The 24802-nt window shown below is 39.8% G+C and overlaps 1 protein-coding gene across 8 annotated transcripts in view; it reads right to left on the bottom strand.

The window, feature by feature from the left end:
• NEK1 (NIMA related kinase 1) overlaps window positions 1-24802 on the bottom strand; it is a 107342-nt gene that overhangs the window by 49291 nt on the left and 33249 nt on the right. For 5 of the 8 annotated variants that reach the window (XM_029076499.2, XM_039913751.1, XM_029076503.2 and 2 more), the window contains 12 exons: window positions 23010-23167; window positions 21252-21311; window positions 20980-21039; window positions 20828-20872; window positions 20606-20680; window positions 17964-18127; window positions 17751-17882; window positions 12478-12580; window positions 7874-7957; window positions 7354-7437; window positions 6590-6667; window positions 5533-5628 (listed from right to left, as the gene is read on the bottom strand). In XM_029076499.2, the coding sequence (XP_028932332.1) occupies window positions 5533-5628; window positions 6590-6667; window positions 7354-7437; window positions 7874-7957; window positions 12478-12580; window positions 17751-17882; window positions 17964-18127; window positions 20606-20680; window positions 20828-20872; window positions 20980-21039; window positions 21252-21311; window positions 23010-23167 (1139 nt within the window). The remainder of the gene's footprint in view (window positions 1-5532; window positions 5629-6589; window positions 6668-7353; window positions 7438-7873; window positions 7958-12477; window positions 12581-17750; window positions 17883-17963; window positions 18128-20605; window positions 20681-20827; window positions 20873-20979; window positions 21040-21251; window positions 21312-23009; window positions 23168-24802) is intronic. The other 3 variants (XM_029076505.2, XM_029076501.2, XM_029076506.2) reach the window with 3 other exon arrangements.

Raw genomic sequence — 24802 nt, 5'->3', positions numbered from 1 at the left:
AAATGAATTATAGGAAGGGAGGACACCAACTATAAGGACATGTACATAAGTGCTGTTGGGTGGGGGTGGTACGTAATTAATGGCTTAGGGGGTATGGACTCTAAATAAGTTAAAAGTTTAAAATTTCCCCTAGATTCAATCATATTTATTGAGCGCTTTCTGTGTGCAGAGCACTGTACTAAGTGCTTAGGAGAGTTCACTGTACTAAGCACTTTAGGAAAATACAGTATGATAGTTTAACAGACAAATTCCCTGCCCACAACGAGCTTAGTCTAGAGTTGGGGAATGATTGCAGCTTCCAGTACCCAAACAGGTTTCTAAATCGGCCAAACTTTTCTCAATTCCCTACATTGTTTAAGCCAAAACCTGTAATAGAAACATGTCTCAGGGCAGAACTAAAATCTAAATATTACAACTAAAATCCCTTCATAGAGAGATTTCATTAGGGATTTAAGGGAAAATAACAGAAGACTAGATAACAAAAAAAAAATCAAAAACAAAAAAAGAAAACATGGCAATGAAAGTACAGGTATTTCATGGTCCCCCTCTTTCAGAATTTAAAGTTCTAAAGAAAAATGCAAATACCACAAGAATAAACATTTCTCTGTAGATTTTAGGGAAAGTGATAGTTGGGGGGGGGGGTCCAAAAAATTTATGGACATACTCGTGAAGAGCGGAACATATTTCATGGTTAATTTAGACTTGCTTCTAAATCACCTAATTCCACTGTTTTGGTTTAAATATTAAACAACACTGCCACCAAGTGAGAGTTGAGACGTTGCACCCCAACCAGAATTGTTTATTTCTTCTCTATCACCTCAATGCGTCCTTAAAGAGTGTCGCATACTGAACTAGGCACTTGGGAAGACAGAAGCAAGCTCTATGGTTTCATTTGGAAAACCAGCAGTTTCGGGGTATCAGAGAATCCGATGGAAATATTGCTACATCATCCTTAGTTTGCAAAAATCCCAGCTCAGGAAAGTATCAGACAATCCCATGATCAATTGCTGATTCTCCAATGGCTCCTTTGCCTATTTGAAACACACTCACGCATTTCCTATCCTAAAAATCTCCTCCCATAACCTCTGCCCTCTGCAGCTATCGTCCCATCTACCTCTTGCCATTCCTGTCCAAACTTCCTAAATGAATTGCCTTTAACAACCGCCCCCACTTCTCTGCTCCAATTCCCCCCTCGATCACCTGTAATCTGGCTTCTGCTCCCTCCAAAGTACCCTCTGCTTTGCAAAATCTAATGGACTCGACTCCATCCTAATCCTTCTTTCATTCACTCATTCAAATTTACTGAGTGCTTACTGTGTGCAGAGCACTGGACTAAGCGCTTGGAAACTACAATTCGACAACAGATAGAGACAATCCCTGCCCAACAATGGATTCACAGCAAACTTTGACATTGTGGACAACCCCCATCTCCTTGATATTCTATCAAACCTTAGTTTCTCTGACATGATTCTCTTGGTTCTCCTACCTCTCTGGCCCCTTCTTCTTTGTCTTCTTAGCTGGAGCCTCTCCTGCCTCCTACCCAATTAATCGCTCAATTGTATTTAGTGAACACTTACTGTGTGCAAAGCACTGTACTAAGTGCTTGGGAGAGAACAACACAACAATACAGCAGACACATTCTCTGCCCACAATGAGCTTTCAGTCCAGAGTTACTAAGTAAAGGGTCCCTCAAGGCTCAATTCTGGGTCTCCTTTTATTGTCCATTTACATTGATCCCCACAGCTTCAACTACCATCTTTATACAGATGTCTGCCAAATCTCTTTCCTTCTCTGCAATACTACATCTTCTCCTGCCTTCTGGACATTTCAACTGGATGGACTGCCTCAAGCTCGCCATGTCTAAAACTGAACTCATCTTCTCTCCCAAATCCTCTCCTGCTCCCCGCATCTCTCCTATCATTGTTGACCGCACCACCATTCTCCTCCAACATCTCACGAACCTACACTCTTGATATTATCCCTGATTCTTCTCTCTCCTTCAACCTGCATAATCATCTGGTCACCGTATCCAGCTGGTTTTATCTTCAAAACACAGCCAGAATCTGCCCCTTCCTCTACATTCCAACTGCCACTATGCTTCTTTGAGAACGTGTCATATTTCATTTCGATTACTACATCAACCTCCTTGTAGATCTCCCTGCCTTCAGCCTCTCCCTTCTCCAGTCCATACTTCACTTTGCTGATCACACAATTTTCTTAACACATAATTTTGTGCCCATCTCCCCATTCTTCAAAAACCACTAATGGTTGCTCATCCATCACATCAAGCAGAAATTTGACCATTGGCTTTAGGGCACTCAATCAACTTTCTCCCCAACTTATCTTCACTCTTCCCCCCAACAGAACTCTGCCTGCACACTCTGCACCTCTAATACAGCCCTACTCACAGCGCCTTGCCTTCATCCCTCTCTCGCTGTCAATCCCTTGCTCATGCGCTTCTTCCTGCATGGAACTCCCTTTTCCTTTTGGAGGAAATCTGTACTCTTGAAATACTTGATATTCTCCCCCTCAGCACTTATGTACACATATTTGCAGTTTAATGTCTGCTTCCCCCTCTACACGATAAGCTCCTTGTGGGCAGGGAATGTGTCTTTGAATTCTGCTGTATTGTACTCTCCCAGATGCTTATTACACTGCTCTGGACACAGTAAACGCTCAGTAAATACTATTAATTGGCTGAGATGTGATTTTTGTAGGGTTCTGAAAGTGGGGAGAGTGGTTCATTCATTCATTCAATCAATCGTATTTATTGAGCACTTACTGTGTGTAGAACACTGCACTACACGCTTGGGAAGTACACCCTGTCTATCTCGCCGCTGACAAGATCTACCACTCACTCATATCCTACCTCTGGCGGAATGCCCTCCCGCCTCATATCAGACAGATAATTGCTCTCCCCCACTTCAAAGCTGTACTGGAGGCACATTTCCTCCAAGAAGCTTTCCTGGACTAAGCCCTTCTTTCCTCTCCTCCCACTCTCTTCTGTCGCCCTGCCTTGCTGCCTTCATTAATTCTCCCTCCCAACCCCACAGCACACATGTATATATCTGTTATTTATTTATGTATATTAATGTCTGTCTCCCCCTCTAGACTGTGAGCTCACTGTGGGCAGGGAATGTGTCTGTTATACTGTACTCTCCCAAGCGTTTAGTACAGTACTTTACATAGTAAGTGCTCAAATACCATCGAATGAATGAATGAATGGTGCCCTGTTGTATATATAAGGGAGAGAGTTACAGGACAGCCTAAGTCCTATTCATTCATATGGTTCCACCAATGATTACCACCATTTTTAACTAGGACCCGTTTATCTCGTTAAGTCCTTCAAGATGACTGGATAAGCAGCTGCAGTTTCTTGCCTCCTCACCTCATCTAAATGGCTTCTTTCATTCATTCAATCGTATTTATTGAGAGCTTACTGTGTGCAGAACGTAGTTGCAACTAAGTAGTCGCCAACCTAGCGAGGAAGGGACAAGAGCTGAGGAAGAGGGAGGTAGAACATTCCGGTGATCTCGGCTTCTATCCCTCCTGGAGTGGTCTCTCTGTCTCCTCCCACTGATCCCATCTCTCCCGGGCCTCCCCCACCACCTCCCCGCTCCCTTCCAAAGGGGTGGCCATGGCATGACACTCCTTGAATCCCCCTTGGCCTCCCCTCTGACCTTTGGCGAGGAGGTGGTAGCATGACACCTCCAGAGTCCTCCCCAGCCTCCCCCTTGTCTTCTGGAAGCCTGGCTCAGTGAAAAGAGCCGGGGCTTGGGAGTCAGAGGTCATGGGTTCGAATCCCGACTCCGCCACTTGTCAGCTGTGTGACTTTGGGAAAGTCACTTCACTTCTCTGGGCTTCAATGGAAACTCATCTACTCATTTACCTCATCTGGAAAATGGAGCTTAAGACTGGGAGCCCCACATGGGACAACCTGATCACCTTATATTTCCCTCCCCGCCCCGCAGCGCTTAGAACAGTGCTTCGCACATGCTAAGAGCTTTACAAATGCCATCTTTTTTTTTTCTTTTTCTGGAGGAGGGGTGGCAGCAGTGCTGGTGACAGGGAACCGATTCTGATTTTTCAGAAACATTCTGTCTTTCTCTCGGTCTCTGTGTTCTACTACGATTTCACTGCGTCAGAAGATTGGCAGATCCTCCCATCGGTTTGATCCTGTCTACAGAAACTAATCAATCAATGGTATTTCCTGAGCCCTGACTGTGTACAGAGCACTGTAAAACGCACTTGGGAGAGTACACACAAGACACCAAGTCAGTAGACACGTTTCCTGCCCACGATGAGCTTCAGGTTTAGAGGGGGAGATCAACGTTACTGTAAGTCAATTACGGGTCTGTCCAAAAGCGCTGGGGGACTGAAGGTGGGGGGAATGCTATGTGTTCAAAGGGTACAGATCCAAGTGCAGAACCAAATGGAGAACATGGCTCATGAGCGTTCCAGAAATCAACCCCTTTTATTAAGTGGAAGATGATAATAATGTCGGCATTTGTTAAGCGCTTACTATGTGCAGAGCACTATTCTAAGCGCTGGGGTAGATATAGGGTGATCAGGTTGTCCCACATGAGGCTCACAGTTAATCCCCATTTTACAGATGAGGTAACTGAGGCCCAGAGAAGTGAAGTGACTTACCCACAGTCACACAGTTGCCAAGTGGCAGAGCCACGATTCGAACCCAGCACATGATGGGATAGGGGCTCTCAGGAACCGATGAAAACCAAACGTACCTTAGGCAATTTGCACCTTAATCATATACTTGCTTATACCCACCTTCAGCACTTATATATTTTCAAAATTCTATTTATGTTATTAATGATGTGTACATATTTACAATTCTATTTATTTATATTGATGCCTGTTTACTTGTTTTGAGGTCTGCCTCCCCGCTTCTAGACTATGAGCCCGTCAAGGGCAGGGATTGTCTCTATTTGTTGCTGAATTGTACTTTCCAAGCACTTAGTACAGTGCTCTGCACACAGTAAGCACTCATTAAATATGACTGAATGAATATATGCATACTCAATTACACATCCAATGATTTTTTTTCCTGAATTTTTCTGATATTTCATCCTGGAATATTAGTGCTCCTACATATTTTACCTTGTTCTTCCTACTGCACTCACACTCTGTAAATACAGTTTATCTGTCTTCCCCAGCTCATTGTGGGTAGGAAACATGTACACTAACTCTCTTATAGTGTACTCTCCTCCCAAGAGTTCAGGACCATGCTCTGCACATAGTATGCATTCAATAAATACAATTAAGTTGTAAGCTCTTTGTGGGCAGGGAAAGGGTAGCTTGCTTCTCCAGTCATTTCCCTAGCACTTAGGGCAATGCTTTGCACACAGTAAGTGTAAGTGCTCAATAAATACCACTCATTGATTTCTGAAGGGTAAATGCAGCCATAAATGACTCCGTAATTTAAAACACCTTAAAACTACTGCCGTCTTAGTTGTTCAGACCGAGACTTAAGTAAATTAAACTTCAGATTCCATAAGAATATAAGGTTCTCACATGTTCTTCCCAAGCTTTCTTCTCTCTCTCATAAGCTTCCTTTCTCTTTCGTTCCAGTTGTTCTTTTAATACGGCGGCTCGTGCATTTGTTTGGGCCTGGCAAAAAAGCAGAAATGTCAAGCAAATCAATCGTTTTCCTTTTTTGAACACTTAGTGTGTGCAGAGCACTCTACTAAGTGCTTGGGAGACACAGCATGGCATAGTGGATAGAGCAGGGGCCCGGGAGTCAGGTCATAGGTTCTAATCCCAGCTCCACCACTTGTCTGCTGTGTGACTTTGAGTAAGTCACTTAACTTCGCTGTGCCTCAGTTACCTCATCTTTAAAATGGGGATTGAGACCATGAGTCTAACATGGAACAGGGACTTTGTCCAATCCGATTTGCTTGTAACCACCCCAGTTTTAGTGTCTGGCACATAGTAAGCACTTAACAAATACCATTATTATTATTATTCTAATATGATAGAGTTAGCAGACCTGTTCTTTGCTCACAATGAGCTTAGAATCTGGAGGAAACACACCAAACACTGAACAGCATAAGACCCCAACATTCAAGGTGTTTCCAATTAATTTAGAAATGATTCAAAACTGGATTTTTCAAGGTGGAGTTCCCCAAGTGTTTCTTTTCATGAAAGACATCTTTGCATATGTAAAAATGTAATTTAAAACAAAAACCGGATATTTGTGCATTTATCAATGTTTTATACAAAGTTTTCCAAATAACCCAATATCTCAGTATCTTCCTTTGTGGACATTTGAAATTATATGTTTTGTACATGTTTTGAAACACTTATAATGTATGCTCTACTTTGATTACCTATGTAAAATTTGATCCAAAGCATGCTTGCTGCAAATTCATATAATGAAATATTACACAGGCTTCAACATGTCAATAGGACACGGCAAAGAATATGAGTTAAATACAGTGATTTGTCATGGCAAGAGTCTAAAAGTCCATATCTCTTTCATAGTAGAATTCTATCCAGAAGATAAAACAGTTCATTTTGAATCAAAGATAATTTCTTCAAGAAGACAACTGTTCAGGTTTTAGTCTGGTACCTTTAGTATTTCTATTTTTTTGCGTCTCACTTCTGCTTCTTCAGACCCTTCTTGTCCTGCTGAACCACCAGCTTCACTCTAAGATATATGATAAATGAAAAAAACGCATTAATGATGGATTTTACCATGCTAATTGACACTGGACATTTCTCTTAAAGACCTATTTTTATTATTTGGGTATTATGACTAAATAACTGGTGACTGGGAACTTCTTGATTCATTCTCTGTCCAGTACTTTTGTATTTATTGTCTAACTTTTATTAAGAGATGCAACTAGCTTCTACCTAAGAATGAACCTATCCCACCTCCGAGTTACCTAAATGAGGTAAACTAAAAATTAAGATGCAAGATATTCCCCTCCTCCCTTTTCTCAAGACCGTGCTCATTTCTAGCTAAGCTTCTTGGGGTCAGAGAACATCTTTGATCTGTACTGTATTCTGCCTAGTGTTTAGTACAGGGTTCCACACACAGTAGATGCTTAATAAATACTATCGACTGATTTCTTCTTGTCATTCAACAGTGGTGCAAAGACAGTACACTTTAAGTCTTACAAGCATTACTGACTTAATAAAAACATTCCTGCTGGTTTACTGCGTTTTAGGTCATTCCTCATTTTTAAGAGTTAATGCTGCAAAACACATTTCTTTCATAAATCAATGGTATTTATTGAGTATTTACTATGTGCAGAACATTGCAGTAAGCATTTGTGAGAGACTCCCAATAATGCAAAAACAAACAAAAAAAGGACTTTATTTTAAACTCGCCTTTTCGCCACGGAGTTTAGCTTTAATTTGTTGCCGTTCGTTGAAGTTTTGAAGTCTTATTTGTCTTAATCTTGCCAAGTACTCCTAAAAAAAGTCAATATTAAGTCAGCAGCTCAATAAAAAATTAAGTTTAAAAAGTGCTAATCTGAAGAATACTATGATAATAGAGGAATTGTCACCTTGCATAAAAGGGTTCATGGAAAACGCAAAATTTTAAAAACTCAATTCAATTTGTTTTCAAAGAAAATGATACAGAATTAACTTCTGAATAAATTAACATAGTTTCCATAGGAAGAGGGGGACAAAAAAGGTGCAATCGCTCTTTTTCAAGCAGAAAAGAAAATCAATGGAGAACACTAGGTATGCAAAGTTTCACATGGAAAACCTCACATGGAAAACCTCAAAATTGCCTGAACACCTAACGGGCCCCTAACGCTATGGACATATGAAACCATGCAGATAATGATGGGACAGTGTTTCTACATTTGTAATGAAGGGTACAAGCATGCAGAAAGCATACCTCTTCCTCCTTGTTTCTTGGCTTCCCTCCTCTTGTAGAACTGGACCTGCCTCCATAGATAGCTGCCAGGTTTTGCAGAGTACCCTGTTTACCATTTAATGTACTAAGTTTAAGAATGACAGGGGCCACTTCATTACCTATCTTATCCAGGAATTTGCTAGATGCTGTCCTTTTGCTTACTGCACAGGGAATCATGCATATATCTTACAAATTTCACTAATAAAAAAAGGAACCCAGAATAAAAGGTAACACTAAAAAAAGCAAAAAGCCTTCAACTAGAGTCACGTCATCATTTCTGGATGGTTTCTGTTAAGCAGAAATACCATCATGCACCTAAATCTTTGTTATAACTATACACTTCCCTTAGTGGGTAGCTGAACTCACTGAATTGTCTCTAAGCAAGGGACAACAGATTTAAAAACAACTGAATTTTAAAGTAGGATAAAATCAATATTTATTCAATCCCTGCTATTGTGCTTCCCTTTTTCTTTCTGAATGCCATATTTCCAGGGCAATATTAGAATTGAGAAATCACACTGCAGTCCTAAATGACTACCATAGGAAAACAGCGCTTCCTAGGATGAAGCAATAGATATTTGGTGCTAAGGGCCTGAAGCCAGTTTGCGGCAGAGGTTGGGAAGGCATATACTATTTGAACAAATAACAAGGGGGAAGCATATTGGTGATTCTTTGGTCTTTGAAGTGGCACTTGCACGAGCGGGAAAGCTTGTTGAGAGTTGTTGAGAGATACAGAGAAAATCAAGTCCTTGGGGCAGAGAAGGGTTTTTGGACGGTTATTTTGGAGTGCTGGATGAGACCGGAAAGAGGAGTGGAAAAAAGGAAATGCTAAAAGCTTTGTGTTCACTTATTTTCTTATCACAAAATAAAGAACTAGTTGGGAAGGGGGCTTTGTTGAAATTTTTATTTAAAAGATGAACCGAGATGGGAAGATGTTGCTTACTTTTGGCTCCCACAGTTTAACTCATCCAACAACCCTAACAACAGGTGCCAATTTGTGTGCTTAGTCTAACATTATCTTCATTAGCAGGAAATCCTGCTCTATAATAGCTCTATTTTCATTAGGAATGTTATTGTGTTTAATCACATAGATAGAGCACAGGCCTGGGAGTCAGAGGAACCTGGGTTCTGGCCCCAGTTCTGCCACTTGTCTGCTGTGAGACCTTGAGTAAGTCACTTCACTTTTCTGTGCCTCAATTACCTAATCTAAAAACTGGGGGATTAAGATTGTGACCCCCCATGTGGGATATAGACTGTCCAATTTGAGAACACTATCTGGCACATAGTAAGCACTTGACGAATTCATTTAAAACAAAAACAAGCACACAAAACACTGCTTTAACCAGATTCCACAGAACTTTTAACTTTCTAAAAGTATTTTCCAATATATTTATTCATGATAAAAATTTCATGTTTCCCTTCTCAAAGATGATTGAGAATGCAAGGAAAACATCTGGTTTCATGATTTTCTTAACTAAAGGATGCAAAGGAAGGGATAAATACACCTGCTCAGGAACTATAATTATTTACCAATCCCACCATGTGGCTCTAAAACAGCTAACAGTCTTTCCAACTGAGAATCCAAAAAAGGCATTTCACAATAAATTGTGAAGAGTTCAAAAACTACATTGCTTACAATTCACAGATTCTAGGCCAATTAAAAAGCTTCTTCCACTTACCAAGAAAAAGTCTGTCACCCTTACATTTAAAATACATTACTAAAAATCTCAGAGCTATGAATGCCAACTATCCTTTAGTTTGGAAATTAAAAAAATCTTTCATTAGAAGTGTATGGAAAAACAGGATAAACCAATGTCTTTCACACATCAAACAAAATTAAACATCATTAAGCAACCAAATAGGACCTTTTCATTAGGCAGAAGGCCAGGTGGTGTAGTTTTCTTCCAAAATCAAATGCTCAAGATAGTAAAAGTGTCATTACTAGTCTTAATTCAATTTTAAAGCAGAATTCAAATATACACCAGAGTTCATTCATAAAAAAAATCCCATCTGAAATCTTGACAGTATTTTTTTTTGTTCAACGTAGTGATCATTTGAATAGCTGGTGTTTTAATGAATGTAACTGCTCTATTTAAATGATAAATACTATAAAAAATGTTTACACTTCATGAAAACATCAAGACTTTTTGCAAGAAGTGAAACAATGGACATTATTGGCATCAAATTTCTGAATGTTAATGCTATGCAATGGAATAGATTACAGAACTGGGTTTTGGAATTATTGTAAAATTGGGTTTTGATCCACTTTCCTGGTGAAATCATATTTGAAAACACTCAAACCCAAGGAAAATACATATTCTGAAGTATAGTTCTTTCCCCCAAGAGCTTAGAACAGGGCCCTACACACAGTTATAACTCAATAAGTATCACTGATTGATCGGGGCCTAATGGAAAGAGCCAGGAAAGAGGCCTGAGAGCCAGGACACCTGGGATGTAATACCAGCTCTGCCATTTGTCTTCTTGGTGACCTTGGGCACATCACAACTTCTCTGTGCTTCAGTTTCCTCATCTGTAAAATGGGAATTAAATCCCAGGCCCTCCTTACTTAAACTGTGAGTCCCATGTAGTAAAGGAACAGCGTCCTACCCGATTATCTAGATTCTATCATTAACACTTAGTACAGTGTGTGGCGCACGGTAAGCACTTGAGTACTGTTAAAAAAAAAATCCTCTACAGTGTTAGCTTCTTGTGTGCAGGGAATACGTCTACCTACTCTGTTGTACTGTACTCTCTTAAGTCTTTAGAACAGTGCTCTGTAGTTAAAGCTTTCAATCAATACCACTGATTGCTTGACTGATGATACATTAATGAATATTCCACGACATAGAATGTTTAACTTCAGAGGAACAACAAAATATTCAGTGGCAACATAAAACACATTATTCATAAAAATCAGAAACATGAATTTAACAGCTGGTTGAGGGGGAACAGCTGAAATATGGAATCTTTGTACTCAAACTTCTTAACTTGAATTTTTGTAAAATCTAAAATATCATTTGAGGGAAATTCTGCTAAGAGTTTTTGAAAATAATGCTCTCACTCCTCAAGGTGGCATTTTTAAAACATAGATTAGTTTCGTTTTTAGGCGGTGAGGAAAAATTCAGGAAGCTTAACTTTTCAAGAAAAGGAATTAAACAAATCTATCAAACAAGCACACGAACACATATTAAGCACTCAACTGGTGCTTAATACATACCATTACTACCAATATGAGGAGTATTTTGCTCTTTGGAAAATTATTCTCCCTTCTTGGGTGTCGAATACCAAAACTGTAAATGAAGTCCAAGGTGGCTAAGAAATTTGTTGATATTAAGAGGGATGTATTACCTCAGCTTTTTACTGTTGAACAATATGAAGGGGAAAGAATCTTTAGTTCCTAGTACAAGTAATTAGCTTTATAAAGGCCACAGACATGCGATACGGGAATTTTTATTACTGAGGAGTAAAATATATTAAAACCACAAGAATGGATCATCCACAGGCTTTGAACCCGTACAAAGTGTGCCACTTCTTGGAGGGGAGGAATTTATTCCTGGGATATAAATATTCTCAGATATTTCAAAAACCCTCTTTTCCCCCCCTTTCCCTCTGCTCCTCCCCCTCTCCCTTCCCATCCCCTCAGCACTGTACTCGTCCGCTCAACTGTATATATTTACATTACCCTATTTATTTTGTTAATGAAATGTACATCTCCTTGATTCTATTTAGTTGCCATTGTTTTTACGAGATGTTCTTCCCCTCGACTCTATTTATTGCCATTGTTCTTGTCTGTCCATCTCCCCCGATTAGACTGTAAGCCCGTCAAATGGCAGGGACTGTCTCTATCTGTTGCCGACTTGTTCATTCCAAGCGCTTAGTACAGCGCTCTGCACATAGTAAGCGCTCAATAAATACTATTGAATGAATGAATGAATGAAAAGTCTCACGAGTTGCTAAGGGATCACCTCCAATTTGGGGTTGGGTCAGCAAGCATCCAGTAGGTACCAGGAAGGCCTTAAAGAATTCCTGCACTTTGAGCATGCTCAACTCTAACTCATAGGCTCTGTTTCCACCCCATGGCAAAGTTTAAACCACTGAGTGAATCCTGGGAGTGATCTATATTCCATGAGAAGCATTCCCAGTCTAAATGTTTTCCAAGTTTTATTTAGTATTACTTTTAGGTTGTCTATTTTAAATAACTAATAAAAGGTAAATTGGATAAATTAGCATAACAAATAAAATTTAAGAATCTGGTTACAAAGTTGAGGGTGGGAAGGACCCATCGATCAGTAAGAAACACCAGTCCAACTGGCTCTTGAGCTCCCTGCCTTCCAGGATTCTCTAAATTCCTCTTAACGTGTCTGATTTACTGATGAAGAAATGCACAAATAGTTTTAAATGATCTGTCTGGTGCTTAAGAGCTCAACAGGATGGCAAACTTGACTTCAACTGCTACCATTCTGGATCTTACCATTGCATTTAGACTACCAGACTATGTCACTCTTATTTGTGTCTAATCATTGAAAGCCATTTGCCTAGAATTTTACAATACTGAGATGCTTTGAACTCTAAAAAAAGTATCGTACCATATGTCCTTCAGCACGAGCTTTATTTTGCATAGCTTCACGTTTGCGCTGCAAAAATTCCTGGACTTGTTTGGCTCTTTCTGCAGCTATCTGTCCTCTTTGTCTGAATCATTGTGAGAGATACGTACAATTACATATTTTCAACAAACAAGGTTCCAGCACAGAAAATTTAACAACAGATAATACAGTAGAAAGGCAAACAGACAATAAACCATTCCGTCAGACAGAAATCGGTAACATTTACGATACCATTTCCTTCCAGTGCCATCACACACAAGAAAATCGACAACTTCACAACAGAAAGCTAAGAACCTCATGGGGAGCTGTTCCCTACTTCCGAGAGATGTTAAATGTACACATTTCCAACTAAGCAGTGATAGACTTACTGGATGGTTGTCCAGAACTCTTAGAGGTTTGAGGACTACCCCCTCCAAAATTTGATTTTAAATACTTTTAGTGTTCCTAAACTCATTCTTGTTTGTAATTCATTATTCATAATTCATTTTTCTTTTATCTGTTCTCAGTGTGAGAAAGGCCTGGCCCTGAACTGATGATCTTGCATTAAATACCAAACACGTTATGTGTATGAGTCAGTTCTCATGATTTTATGCTGATTTTGATCACTTGGGGAGACCTATATGTTAAAAGCTGTTTTCCAGCTTAATTTAGAACTCCACTACAAATAAATCTCTCCAAAAGTTTGCCCAGTGTTAAAAGTCAGATGGTTTATTATGGTGACAAGCAAAAAGAACACAATCTAACTTTTTTTTATATTTGAAATTCAATTTTTGCTTCTAAACTCCACGGGCTTCCAGATAAAAGTCAGATATTTATTGGACCAAATTATTAAGGTTAAAATGAATAGCTTGAGGATTAAATATAGAGTGTGAAGACTCATGTTTTGACTTAAGGCTTCAAACTTTCTTTCTACTTGATTTCTAGTTCTTCCTTATGATAGCAGTGGAATTAAAACTTTTGTTTTAATGACATATTTGTTACTTCCATTATGAAGAAACTTGAAATGAAGCCCAAACAAATGAATGCCTACTATAAACACATTATACGTTCACTACAGAAGAGCAATCTTCAAATGGCTGTCCAATATTTATACTTGAACTATATGGCAGCAACTAAATGCAAAAAAAAAAAAGAAATCATGTTATGCATTTAGAAAGCAACAGAAGTATTGCCAGAAACCTAATTAAACCACTTGGGCAAATCTTTCAAAACGTAACAGTCAAGGGAATAGGATCAATTATGCCTACTTTGATGCAAAGATGAGGCTCTTCTTCAATGGACTATATTTTGGCTGTCTATAAATTATTTAAAACTTCTCTGGTGTAAACAGTCATAATTTTATTTTTAAAAACTTGATGTATGAAAGCAAAGGCAAAAAGGGGCTCCTACAACCACAGATTTTGCCAGATGCAGAAGTTCTCTAATGAAAGCATGGTCTGATCCACATCACCTTCTGCTGACGTGAAAGCACTCTGAAGCAATTAGGTCACGGCAAAATTGTTCATTTCCAGCAGATGTCTGAGGGGAACTTGCTTTCTTTTAAATCTCACTGCTGAAAGCTTATGCAAAGCAATTTTTTACTACTCAACACCTTTAACATCTTATCTAATAGCAGAATATAATATTCCCAAATATTGCCAGATCGCGTGTTTTCGCTGTACGCTCTGTCTAGAACACCTTTGGCTGGGAGTAGTCATCCGACAACGTGAGCCTGTTTGGATTCAGGTGCCTCTGGTGCCCGATCACATGAATACTTCAGTGCGATCTTCCCTCAACAGGGAGTTTTGTGAGACCCCAACATCCATGTTTTAGGAGAACTGAGCCAAAGCCACGTAACCTTTTTCAAATCCTTGACAAGCAGTACGATCCTGGGTAGATTTCATAACTCCATGAAAAACAATTAATATTTGAAGGTAAATTCAAAAACCTTTTATGATGTTTCTCCTCTTCCAAGATGCTGCAGTGGAAAAAGATTAATGAACTCAACTCTACTCCTGAGACATTCTCCGGGTAGTCAGGACAGTGGATGCATAGTTATATTTTAAATGATGTCTCATATACACTTTTTTTTCCTCCCGAAGAATTTTGCAAGTTCTCAAAATGTAAAAAAAAGTAATCTATTTACTTTTATAGTGAAATGAAGCCTACCTAATTGCTCTCAATTTCACAAAATTTAGGGTCACAAACTGAGAATGAAATATAAAAAAGGAAATGTTGGGGACATGAGAAAATAACATATCACATTTATAAGTCCTCTGCATTTCCTTTTGCTTAAGGTGCTAGTCTGACATTTCACCTAAAACTGTCCTTCCCACAGCATTTATGCACAAATCCATAATTTGTTTACTTATATTAATGTCTGCCTACCCGTCTACACTGTAAACTCATAGGCAGGAACGTGTCTTTCAACTGTTATACTGTTCTCTCCCAAGCACTTAGTACAGCGCTCTGCACACAGTAAGCGCTCAATATATATGATTGATTAAATGAATTCAATGTGTACCAGATAAACGGGTTCTAAATTACTAGCCATCATAATAAAATCTATGTCCACTGACTAATATCTCGTCCATCGATTCTAAAACTATGGATAATTTAAATTGAAAATTAATCAATCATTCGAGCGCTTCATACGTGCAGAGCACTGTACAATCCTACAAAGTCAGAAGCAGGCAGTCAAAAGCATCTGGATTCTAATCCCAGCTCTGCCACCTGTCTGCTGTGTGACCTTGGGTAAGTCACTTCACTTCTCTGTACCTCAGTTACCTCATCTGAAAAATGGGGATTAAGGCTGTGACCCCATGTAGGACAAAGACTACGCCCAACTTGATTAGTTTGTATCTACCCCAGAGCTTAGAAGAGTGCCTGGCACATAGTAAATACTTAACAAAAACCATAAAAAAAATTAAAAAATTGTACATTATAACCCCAAGCTGTCAAACTCGATTTTCTGAGCAACAGACATGAAATACAGTCAGCTCTCGCAGTAATACATCCACTCTTGAGACACTTTATCATGTTCTATCCAGATTGGCCTTAAATTCCCTAATTCCCAACAGCGTTCTATCCCCTTTCACACCTACTATGCTTAGAATTTACATTTTCCTGTAGGTTCATCTTGGGCCAGCTCCTAACGACAAAAAGATAAATACTTCACTTTGGGGGGTAATTTAATTCTTTCCCTCTAATTAATGAAAGAGATCATTATCTAACTTACCCCAAAAGGACTGAGGGGCTGTAGATGCTAACGGTCCTTTAAAAAGCGAGTGGCTTACTCCCTTCTAATCAACAGGATGAGGTCAAATAATCAAATTGACCTAAATAACTAGAATAGACTCAAACACGCTCAGATAAACATAAACCAGAAGTAAAAACATATTGACAAAAAGATACATACATTATACTATATCACTGAAACTCTTACCACGCGCGCACACACACACACACACGTGTATCTATTATTTAATTGCTTCCCTTTATTATTCATACAGAAACACCGTGGCTAAGTGGAGACAGCCCAGGCTTGGGAGTCAGAGGACATGGGTTCTAATCCTGGCTCGGCCACTTGTCAGCTGTGTGACTGTGGGCAAGTCACTTAACTTCTCGGTGCCTCAGGTGCCTCATCTGTAAAATGGGGATTGAAACTGTGAGCCTCATGTGGGACAACCTAATTACCTTGTATCTACCCCAGCACTTAGAACAGTGCTCGGCACACAGTAAGCGCTTAACAAATACCAACATTAGTTAGTTAATCCTGGTTCTGCCACTTGTGAGCTGTGTGACTTTGGGCAAGTCACTTAACTTCTCTGTGCCTCAGTTACCTCATCTGCAAAATGGGGATTAAGACTGTGAGCCTCACGTGGGACAACCTGATAGCCCTGTATGTATTCCAGCACTTAGAACAGTGCTTGGCACATAGTAAGCGCTTAAATACCATTATTATTATTATTTCTTTGCCCTGTTACCTGATTGGCAATTTACATGTGCTAGCACCCTCCATTCAACTGTAAGCTTCTTGAGAGCAGAGATTGTGTCTTTTTTTCTACTGTACGTTCCCAAGCGCCTAGCAGAGGGTCCATGCTCCGTATGCTGTTCCCAAATATTATAAATTCTTTATATTTTGATTTTGAAAAAGCTACATGTCAAAAGCCTAGCCCACTAGTTCCAACTGAATTGATGACTCATTAACTAGGGCTCTTTGAATTTGGGTGTTGTTAAATGAAAATTTTTCTGAAAATATATCGAGCTTCCTTCCTCCACTTTAAAAAGGGTGAAAACGTGCTAAAAACCCCTTGGCTGACCAATAAAGGTGCCCAGGTCCTTTAAGTTCTACTGACATTTCAGACACCTTCCAACACTAGGATTTTTACAACCACCAGCCCATGGGCAAAAAAAATAACATTAAAAAAGAGAAGAACTTGAAAAAATCCAATATTTACCACTAAAGTCATGGAAACCTGAAAGGAAGGACCCTACGAGGTTGGACAATTCAGGAATTTTCAAGAATTAAACTACATTAAATTCCCATCAAACTCAGAAGTTGAATTCTTGGGAAAGTAGTGATCTACACTCAATCTCTACTCTGTCAGCAGTGCCTAGGTGAAACGTATTCGGGCCTCAGGAGTGCTTCTGGAATAACTGCAAGAATACAGCAGTAAAGATAAAATGTGTGTAAGCTCTACATAACTGAATTGGAAATGAGACTAGCAAAGGAAACATGATGCAGAGAGAGGCAAAACTAATAGTGAATCTGAGGGGAAAGGATTCCAGTACCAGTAGGAGAAAAAGCCAGGAATGAACGGTCAGGTGAGAGAAGAAAAATATAAAATAAAGGAAATTAAGAATGGAGTTGTGCATTAAAGAAGTTGAATTTAAAGTAGATGTTTAGATTTTAAGCAGGAAGTATGTTATGATCATAGCAAAGGGGCCAATTTTCAAATGTAGCTGGTTAGAGTCATTTGCATCTTAGTACTGTCAAACCAAAGTGATAAAGTGCAACAGAGTTGTGAGTCATTTTATCCTTCAGACCTGGCGCAGATGATATTTGACACAACACGACTAAGGGACAAATGTATTTTTCCCTAGAGCACTCATCAGTCCCAAAAGGGTAAAATCTTCCAAGAAACCAGAACGCGAATTGACACTTCAAATTTTATGATAGCAAAAACTTCTAAACAATGTATTAACCTATATATACAGAACAACAAAAAAATAATAACAGATAGGGATGGATTCACGGAGTCTTTCAGCCCAACCTGTTTGTATTGGCTTGTTTAGACACGGCCTCCAATCTTTTCAATTTTTTTCTAATTGTCTCTGCATCGGGGGGTTGGTGATGAACCGCAGCCCCATTAGGAAATCCTGGACGTAATCCAGGTGGAACTCCTCTGTAGACAAATATGCACAGTGACTTTCGTTACTTTCGACTGAAGGCGAACACATGCAACTCCACTGGATCACCGCCATACCTTTCGGGAAGTCGTTTTCCACGCACTTCGCCTCTCCATTTGGCTTCTCTATCATCTGCTAGCTTAATATTCTCCTTGTGTGGTTGCATCTGATCAAAAATAGCATGGTAATGTTCATACTTTCCTCGAGAAGGCATTCTCCCTCCACCGCCAAAAGAGGGGGCCTGAGAAGTAGACAGAGATTTCTCAAACTCTAATAGAAGAAGGTGGATACGTCCAACCCCTCCCAAATAAAGGAAACATTTACACATCACTGTTTGCTCAGTTCGGGGACCAAGTCAGAGTGGCATCTGCTGCTGACTTTTTGATAAAGAAATAAATGTAAATATAAGGAGGGAATGGACACATTCCCTTGGCTGAGGACAGGGAGAAAGAGGAAACTGATTGCATCTAACCAATCAATCACTGGTATTTACTGAACACTTACTGTGTGCAGAGCACTGGACCAAGTAATTGGGAGAATACACTGTTGCCTGCCTACAATGAGTTTACAGTCTAAGGGGACTTTTCCACTGCCCTCCACACTTCCTCAGTTCATATGCGCACATAGACACAACACATACATAGCTGCCCTTCATATTCAAAGACACGATCGACTGTGAAGTTCGTCTATGGGTGCATGTGCGCATTTCTGAATAGGTCAATGGAGGACCCATCATAGTTCAGGCTACGCTGGGCCCCCAAAAAGTTGTCTTTTCTTACGTTGTTGAATTTACAGAGACCAAGGCACACATGCACCCATGCACGCTCACCCATCGACACATGGACACTCTCTCTCCCACCAGTAATCTAAGAAAACAAGCCTGCCTTGCACCTACATGTGGTTGCAGAATCCTGGGAGGCAGATTAAGCCCCCCTTCCCAGACTAAGCCCCCCCTTTTCCTCTGCTCCTCCTCCCCTTCACCCCGACTTCCTCCCTCTGCTCTACCCCCCTCCCCAGCCCACAGCACTTGTGTACCTTTGTACATATTTATTATTCTTTTTATTTTATTAATAATGTGTATCTATAATTATATTTATTTATATTGATGTTATTGATGCCGTTTACTGGCTTTGTTTTGTTATCTGTCTCCCCCCTTCTAGACTGTGAGCCTGTTGTTGGGTAGGGATTGTCTCTGTTGCCAAATTTTACTTTCCAAGAGTTTAGTACAGTGCTCTGCACACAGTAAGCACTCAATAAATTGGATTGAATTGAAGGTGGATTTCTCTTTGACCAAGGAGCTAATATTTCTGGGCTTGTTTGTTGTTTTTTTAAATTAATCAATAATTCATATGCTTTGAGTGTTGTGTGCACAGCACTGTAATAAGTGCTTGGGAAGAGTACAATATATCAGATTTGGCAGACATGTTCCCTGCCCACAAGGATCTTACAGTCTAGAGGGGGTGACAGACATCAAAATGACTTACAGAATGTAAATAAGTGCTGTGGGGCAGGTCTCTTGGAGCAGAGATTTTAATGAGCTTTGAAGGTGGGAAGAGTGATCATCGGTCTTAACTGAGCACCTACTTACTATTGTATTTGGAAGAGGACAACACAACAGAATTAGCAGACACATTCCCTGCCCACAATGAGCTTACAGGAGAGGTGGGTGAGATACACAGTAATATAATTTATACATATAAAGATATGTACATAAGTGCTGTGGGATTGATGTGGGCGGTTACCAAATGCCCAAAGGTCACAGATGCAAGCGTACATGTCACAGAAGGGAGAAGGAGCCAGGGAAAAGGGGACTAAATCGGGGAAAGGCCTCTTGGAGGTGATGTGACCTTAATAATGCTTTGAAAGTAGAGAGAGTGGTAGTCTAGCATATCTGGAGGGGGAGAGTGTAGTACAGTGATCTGAACAGATCCCAGACTGAGCTACCCCTTTTCCCTCTGCTCCCCCTCCGCTCTTCCCCCATCCTCTCCCCTCAGCTAAGCTCCCTCTTCCTCTGCTCTTCCCCTCTCCCTTCCCCTCCCCTCAGCTAAGCTCCCTCTCCCTCTGCTCTTCCCCCTCTCCCTTCCCCTCCCCTCAGTACTGTCCTCATTTGTATATATTTTTATTACCCTATTTATTTTGTTAATGAGGAGTCTATCCCCTTGATTCTATTTATCATGATTTTGTTGTCTTGTTTTTGTCCGTCTCCCCCGATTAGACTGTTAGCCCGTCAATGGGCAGGGATTGTCTCTATCTGTTGCCGAATTGTACATTCCAAAAGCTTAGTCCAGTGCTCTGAACATAGTAGGAGCTCAATAAATACTCTCGAATGAATGAATGAACAAAGTGTTCATTAAATATTCATTCATTCGAGAGTATTTATTGAGCGCTTACTAAATATGATTTTTTGATTACAACAAAAACAGGGGTTTTACCTAAGAGAAATGAAACAGAATGAGCCTGATCTTGGTTATATGTAAGACGGAGCAAAGGTCCTCATATACGGTTTCCACTGATCACATGATTATTCCTCGATATAGTAATGAAATATCACATGATCAGTTCACGGAGGCTTTTTGTTAATTAAAAGGCATTATTGTGTTTCTGATAGCTATGAGGATGTTTCTGATAAGAAAAAGCAAACATCCACTGATTCCACCTATGTATTTTGGATAAAATGCACCACAGAAGAGAAAGGAAGTGTAAGACTAGAGATGCCTACCTTAACTTCACCACTTCCACCGGAACTCAGCACATTCCTCCAACCCTGTTCCCTGGCTCTATTTATTCGCTCCATCTATGGGAAAGAAAAGACAATTTCTAGGACTTCATTTAAAAAAACCAATATAGATTTCAGTTTGGAAATTAAAATGACTGTAGTCCTGAAAAATGAAAGAAAACCAGAAACACACACCCAGGAAAAATGCATCTATTATTCTCTTACCCTTTCTTTTTCATATCTTCTCATCTGCTCTGCCTTCACACTAATCTGTAAGAAATTTGAAAGGATGTGTTTTTAGAGTAATTGCAATGCTTAACTACATTTGGGAAAGGAATCCCTGCATTCAAAAAATGAAAATGTAAGAAAACCCCTACCTGTTCCTTATGTTTTTTATCCTTTTCAAATAATTCAAGTCGTCTTTTTCTTACTGCTTCCTTAAATTAAAAAAGATATTAATTATCACTTCTACTTTCACTACATTTTCATCAAAAAGATTAGTAATCTAGTGGGAGAGAGAAAAAATAGACTAGATAATGTTTCATGGAAAGAAATGAAAAGGTTGGGATGATTCAATTTTCCCGCAAGCTATGGATTTTTAAATTGTTTTGACGTAGCTGAGAAACAAGTGGAAGGAGGGTCTGCATACCTCTAGCACTTTCCTTCTTTCTTCTCCAGGATTCACTTTCTTCACCGGAGTTTGTTGGGCCTGGACAAAGAAAAAATTTTAAAAATGAAACTATAAATTATTCAAATATTTCATAAACTACAAATTATTAGGAATGAGAAGCAGTGTGGCCTAGTAGATAGAACATGGGCCTGGGAGTGAGAAGGACCTGGGTTCTAATCCTGACTTTGCCGCTTTGTGAGCTTGGGCAAGTCACTTTCACTTCTCTAGGCCTCAGTTACCTCATTTGGAAAATGGGTTTAAGACTGTGAGCCCCATGCAGAACAGGGACCATGTCCAACCTGAGTAGCTTTTAGCTACTCCAGCGCACAGTACAGTGCCTGGTATACAGTAATCACAAATATCTATCATATTTAGTCTCCTTTATTCTTAGTCTCCAATTATTCTCCCCATCACCGTCTCTCATTTAAGCCACTTGTTTATTTGGTCATTCTTTTTTTGCAGCTGTTTTACAGTTTCTGCATGTCTTTTCCCCATTTTTTTTATTACTGCCCTTTCCCCCACTCAGGGTCGTACCTGGAGAGTTTCCAATACTCTGCCAGTCTTTGACTACAGGCGGGAGAGTCAAGCAAAGGTATACACATTCCACCCCTAGCTTGGGCAGTGGCTAGCAAGTGGAAGGCAATCTGCTACAAGTCAAAACTCACCTGTGCTGGGCAGCAGCAGCACGGGAGAGAGTCGAGGGTGGAGACTCAAGGTTACTGTGTGGAAGGAGGCAATAGGTAAATCACTTCCGTATTTTTACCATGAAAACTCTAGGGATCCACTGCCAGAACGATCGCAGATGGAGATGGGGCCTTCTGGAGAGATGCGTCCATGGAGTCGGAGACGACTCGACAGCATAAGGCAAGACTGATTTTTAGATGCGAATTCTAAAATTTTTTATTTCCTTCCCTCCTACTTCCTCTCTTCCCTCTCCCCTCCCTCTACCTCAGATTGCCTACTCTCCCCAATCTTAATTTGTCCCAGGTTCCTCTCTTTCCAATTACCATCTTTCTTGTCTCACCTACCCATCTATAGGTTCTTCTTTCTTTCTGGTATCGATCCCCCATCTGTTCATCACATTGTAATTGGGACTGAGAGCGAAATGGAATCTTATTCCCACACAGGGAATAGCAACAGATGTGCAAAGAGAGTCCATGAGATTGAACTAGGCAGGGGCAATTTCTCCCTCTGGCTACAGAAGAACAAGAGACGCTTTCAAGGGTGGAGGTGAAACGTGTGACAACTATTCCCTGCTCTCGTATCTCCATCTAACTAGGCTTTACTCCTTCACCTTATCATCTGCTTCAACTGGGATGGGAGTAGCTGCAAGACGTGATGGGAGGACACCCAAGAAGAAATGTCTTGAAGGCAAGAGAAAACGCGAAACAGCAGAGAGGGAGAGAGATCAGGGCTGGAGATGTAGATTTGGTTATCGCCAACACAGAGGTGGCAATGGCAATTGAAGCCACGGGAGTGAATGACTTCTCCAAGGTAGTGGGGGTAGATGGAGAATAGAAGGGGACCCAGAACTGAACCTTGAGGAGATCCCCAACAGCTAAGGGTGCGAGGCAGAGGAGGAGCCCATGCAGGACCAATGTTCCACTAATGCTGGAACACTAATGTTCTAAGCAGAGTTAAAAGTAAAAACACTTCTACAATAGGAAGAATTGCAGAAAGATGTAACTCCAGACTGTAAAGCTGAACTTGTTTCAACTCCTACAATCAGGCTTGTACCTGTCTGTATTTTGTGGGAGGTTTCCTTTCATGGGATTTTTTAGGTGCATCTCCAGATTTCTTGTATATTAAAGGCACTCCATACTTAGCAGCAGGCTTGGTAATTTTTTGAGCTGGAGGAGCACTAGATAAGATGTGTCCTTGAGCTGGTCTTTTTGCTATGTGAGACGAGACAAAGGCACAGATGAAAAATATCAAATTTCTGCTTTTTTCTCATAGTTATCTCTTACTCTTCAGAATTATCACTTCCAAACTGTTCAAGTGTCCTTTCAAATCTTCACTGTAGCTAACCTCTCAATTTTAACCCTTCTTCCAATTATTAGCAAAATAGCACACACTTAGTTTACCTGAATCTTTTTATAATGAACAGCAGAATTTATATGCAAAAATAAAGATAATTAATTACATAGCAAACACAATGACAAAACTGAAAAAAAAAAAGGAGAATACTTAAATTAACACGGGGCAAATACTTTTAAATGGAAAATTTGGAAGTTTTAAAAGAAAGGGCGATTTATTACTCCAAAGGTGTTATAAATTTCTTTTAAATCAACCCATTCCACAAATCCCTGAAGATTGGTAGCGTGGCGTAGTGTATAGAGCATGGGCCTGGGAGTCAGAAGGTCATGAGTTCTAATTTCGTCTCTCCCACTTGTCTGCTGTGTGACCTTGGGCAAATTACTTCACTTCTCTGTGCCTCAGTTACCACATCTGCAAAATGGGGATCGAGACTATGAGCCCCACTTGGAACAGGGACTGTGTCCAACCCAATCTGTTTGTATCCACCCCAGCACTTAGTAGAGTGCCTGGCACATACTAAGGGCTTAACAAATATTATTATTATTCAACAAGATCATTACAGGTGATCTACAGTTGTTCTAGAGTCTGGTGAATGCTCAGTGCTCTTTATAAACTTAGCTGCTCAAAAGCGATTTGTAGACCCTCTAGACTATAAGCTCACCGTGGGCAGGGAACATGTCTACCAACTCTGTTGCACTCTTCCAAGTACTTAGAACAGTGCTCTGCACATGGTAAGAGCTCGGTAAATATGACTGATGATGATAACAGTGTCTCAGACATTATTTTACAATGCTTTGTTAACATACATCCAGACCTATGGTTAAATCAAAAGGTACCTTATTAAACCCTTCTAACGCCTTCCCTCTTTCTGTGTCAAAATTAATTAGTTCTCCACATTTCTATTGTATTTTAAATATTTGTGAATATTCATGTGTTTATAAATGATATTTGCTAATTCTACAACATGCAAAATAAAAGAACATGTGTTGATATAATTTTAAATAATAGTTCCACTCCATAAAGCACTGTGAGATAAGCATTAAGCATTCCCCCATGATGTGAAACCTGGAACCTTGAATTGCATTTAGAACTGTCATCTGAAGGTGGGAAATGGGACTATACATTCCATACTGATTCATACACAATAAAAATACAAATGTTAGTCAACTGACTTTCAAACTAAAGATCCTTATATAGATGTCCTGTATTTCCTTTAAACGGCATATACGCTTTTATCTGAAAGCAATAACGTTTTGTTAGGAAAATTTACTAATTGATACATACAATTTGAAACTTCAAGACAATACTTTTTCTGAGTGCTATTAATTTATTTTTAGTTTAAAGAAGGCAAGGTATATCATCTGAATTTTGAGACATTCTGTCAATTTGAAAACTATTATAGAGTCATCCACATTAGCCAAGGTTCATATGTTTAAAAACACAAGCTGAACGTTTTTGCAGTTAGGCAATTAGGGGCCTAAATTATTTTCTTC

Source organism: Ornithorhynchus anatinus, chromosome 12 (assembly GCF_004115215.2).
Source record: "Ornithorhynchus anatinus isolate Pmale09 chromosome 12, mOrnAna1.pri.v4, whole genome shotgun sequence".
Taxonomy (NCBI): domain Eukaryota; kingdom Metazoa; phylum Chordata; class Mammalia; order Monotremata; family Ornithorhynchidae; genus Ornithorhynchus; species Ornithorhynchus anatinus.
Note: the sequence above shows the minus strand (reverse complement) of the source record. Positions and strands in the feature narration are given on the sequence as shown.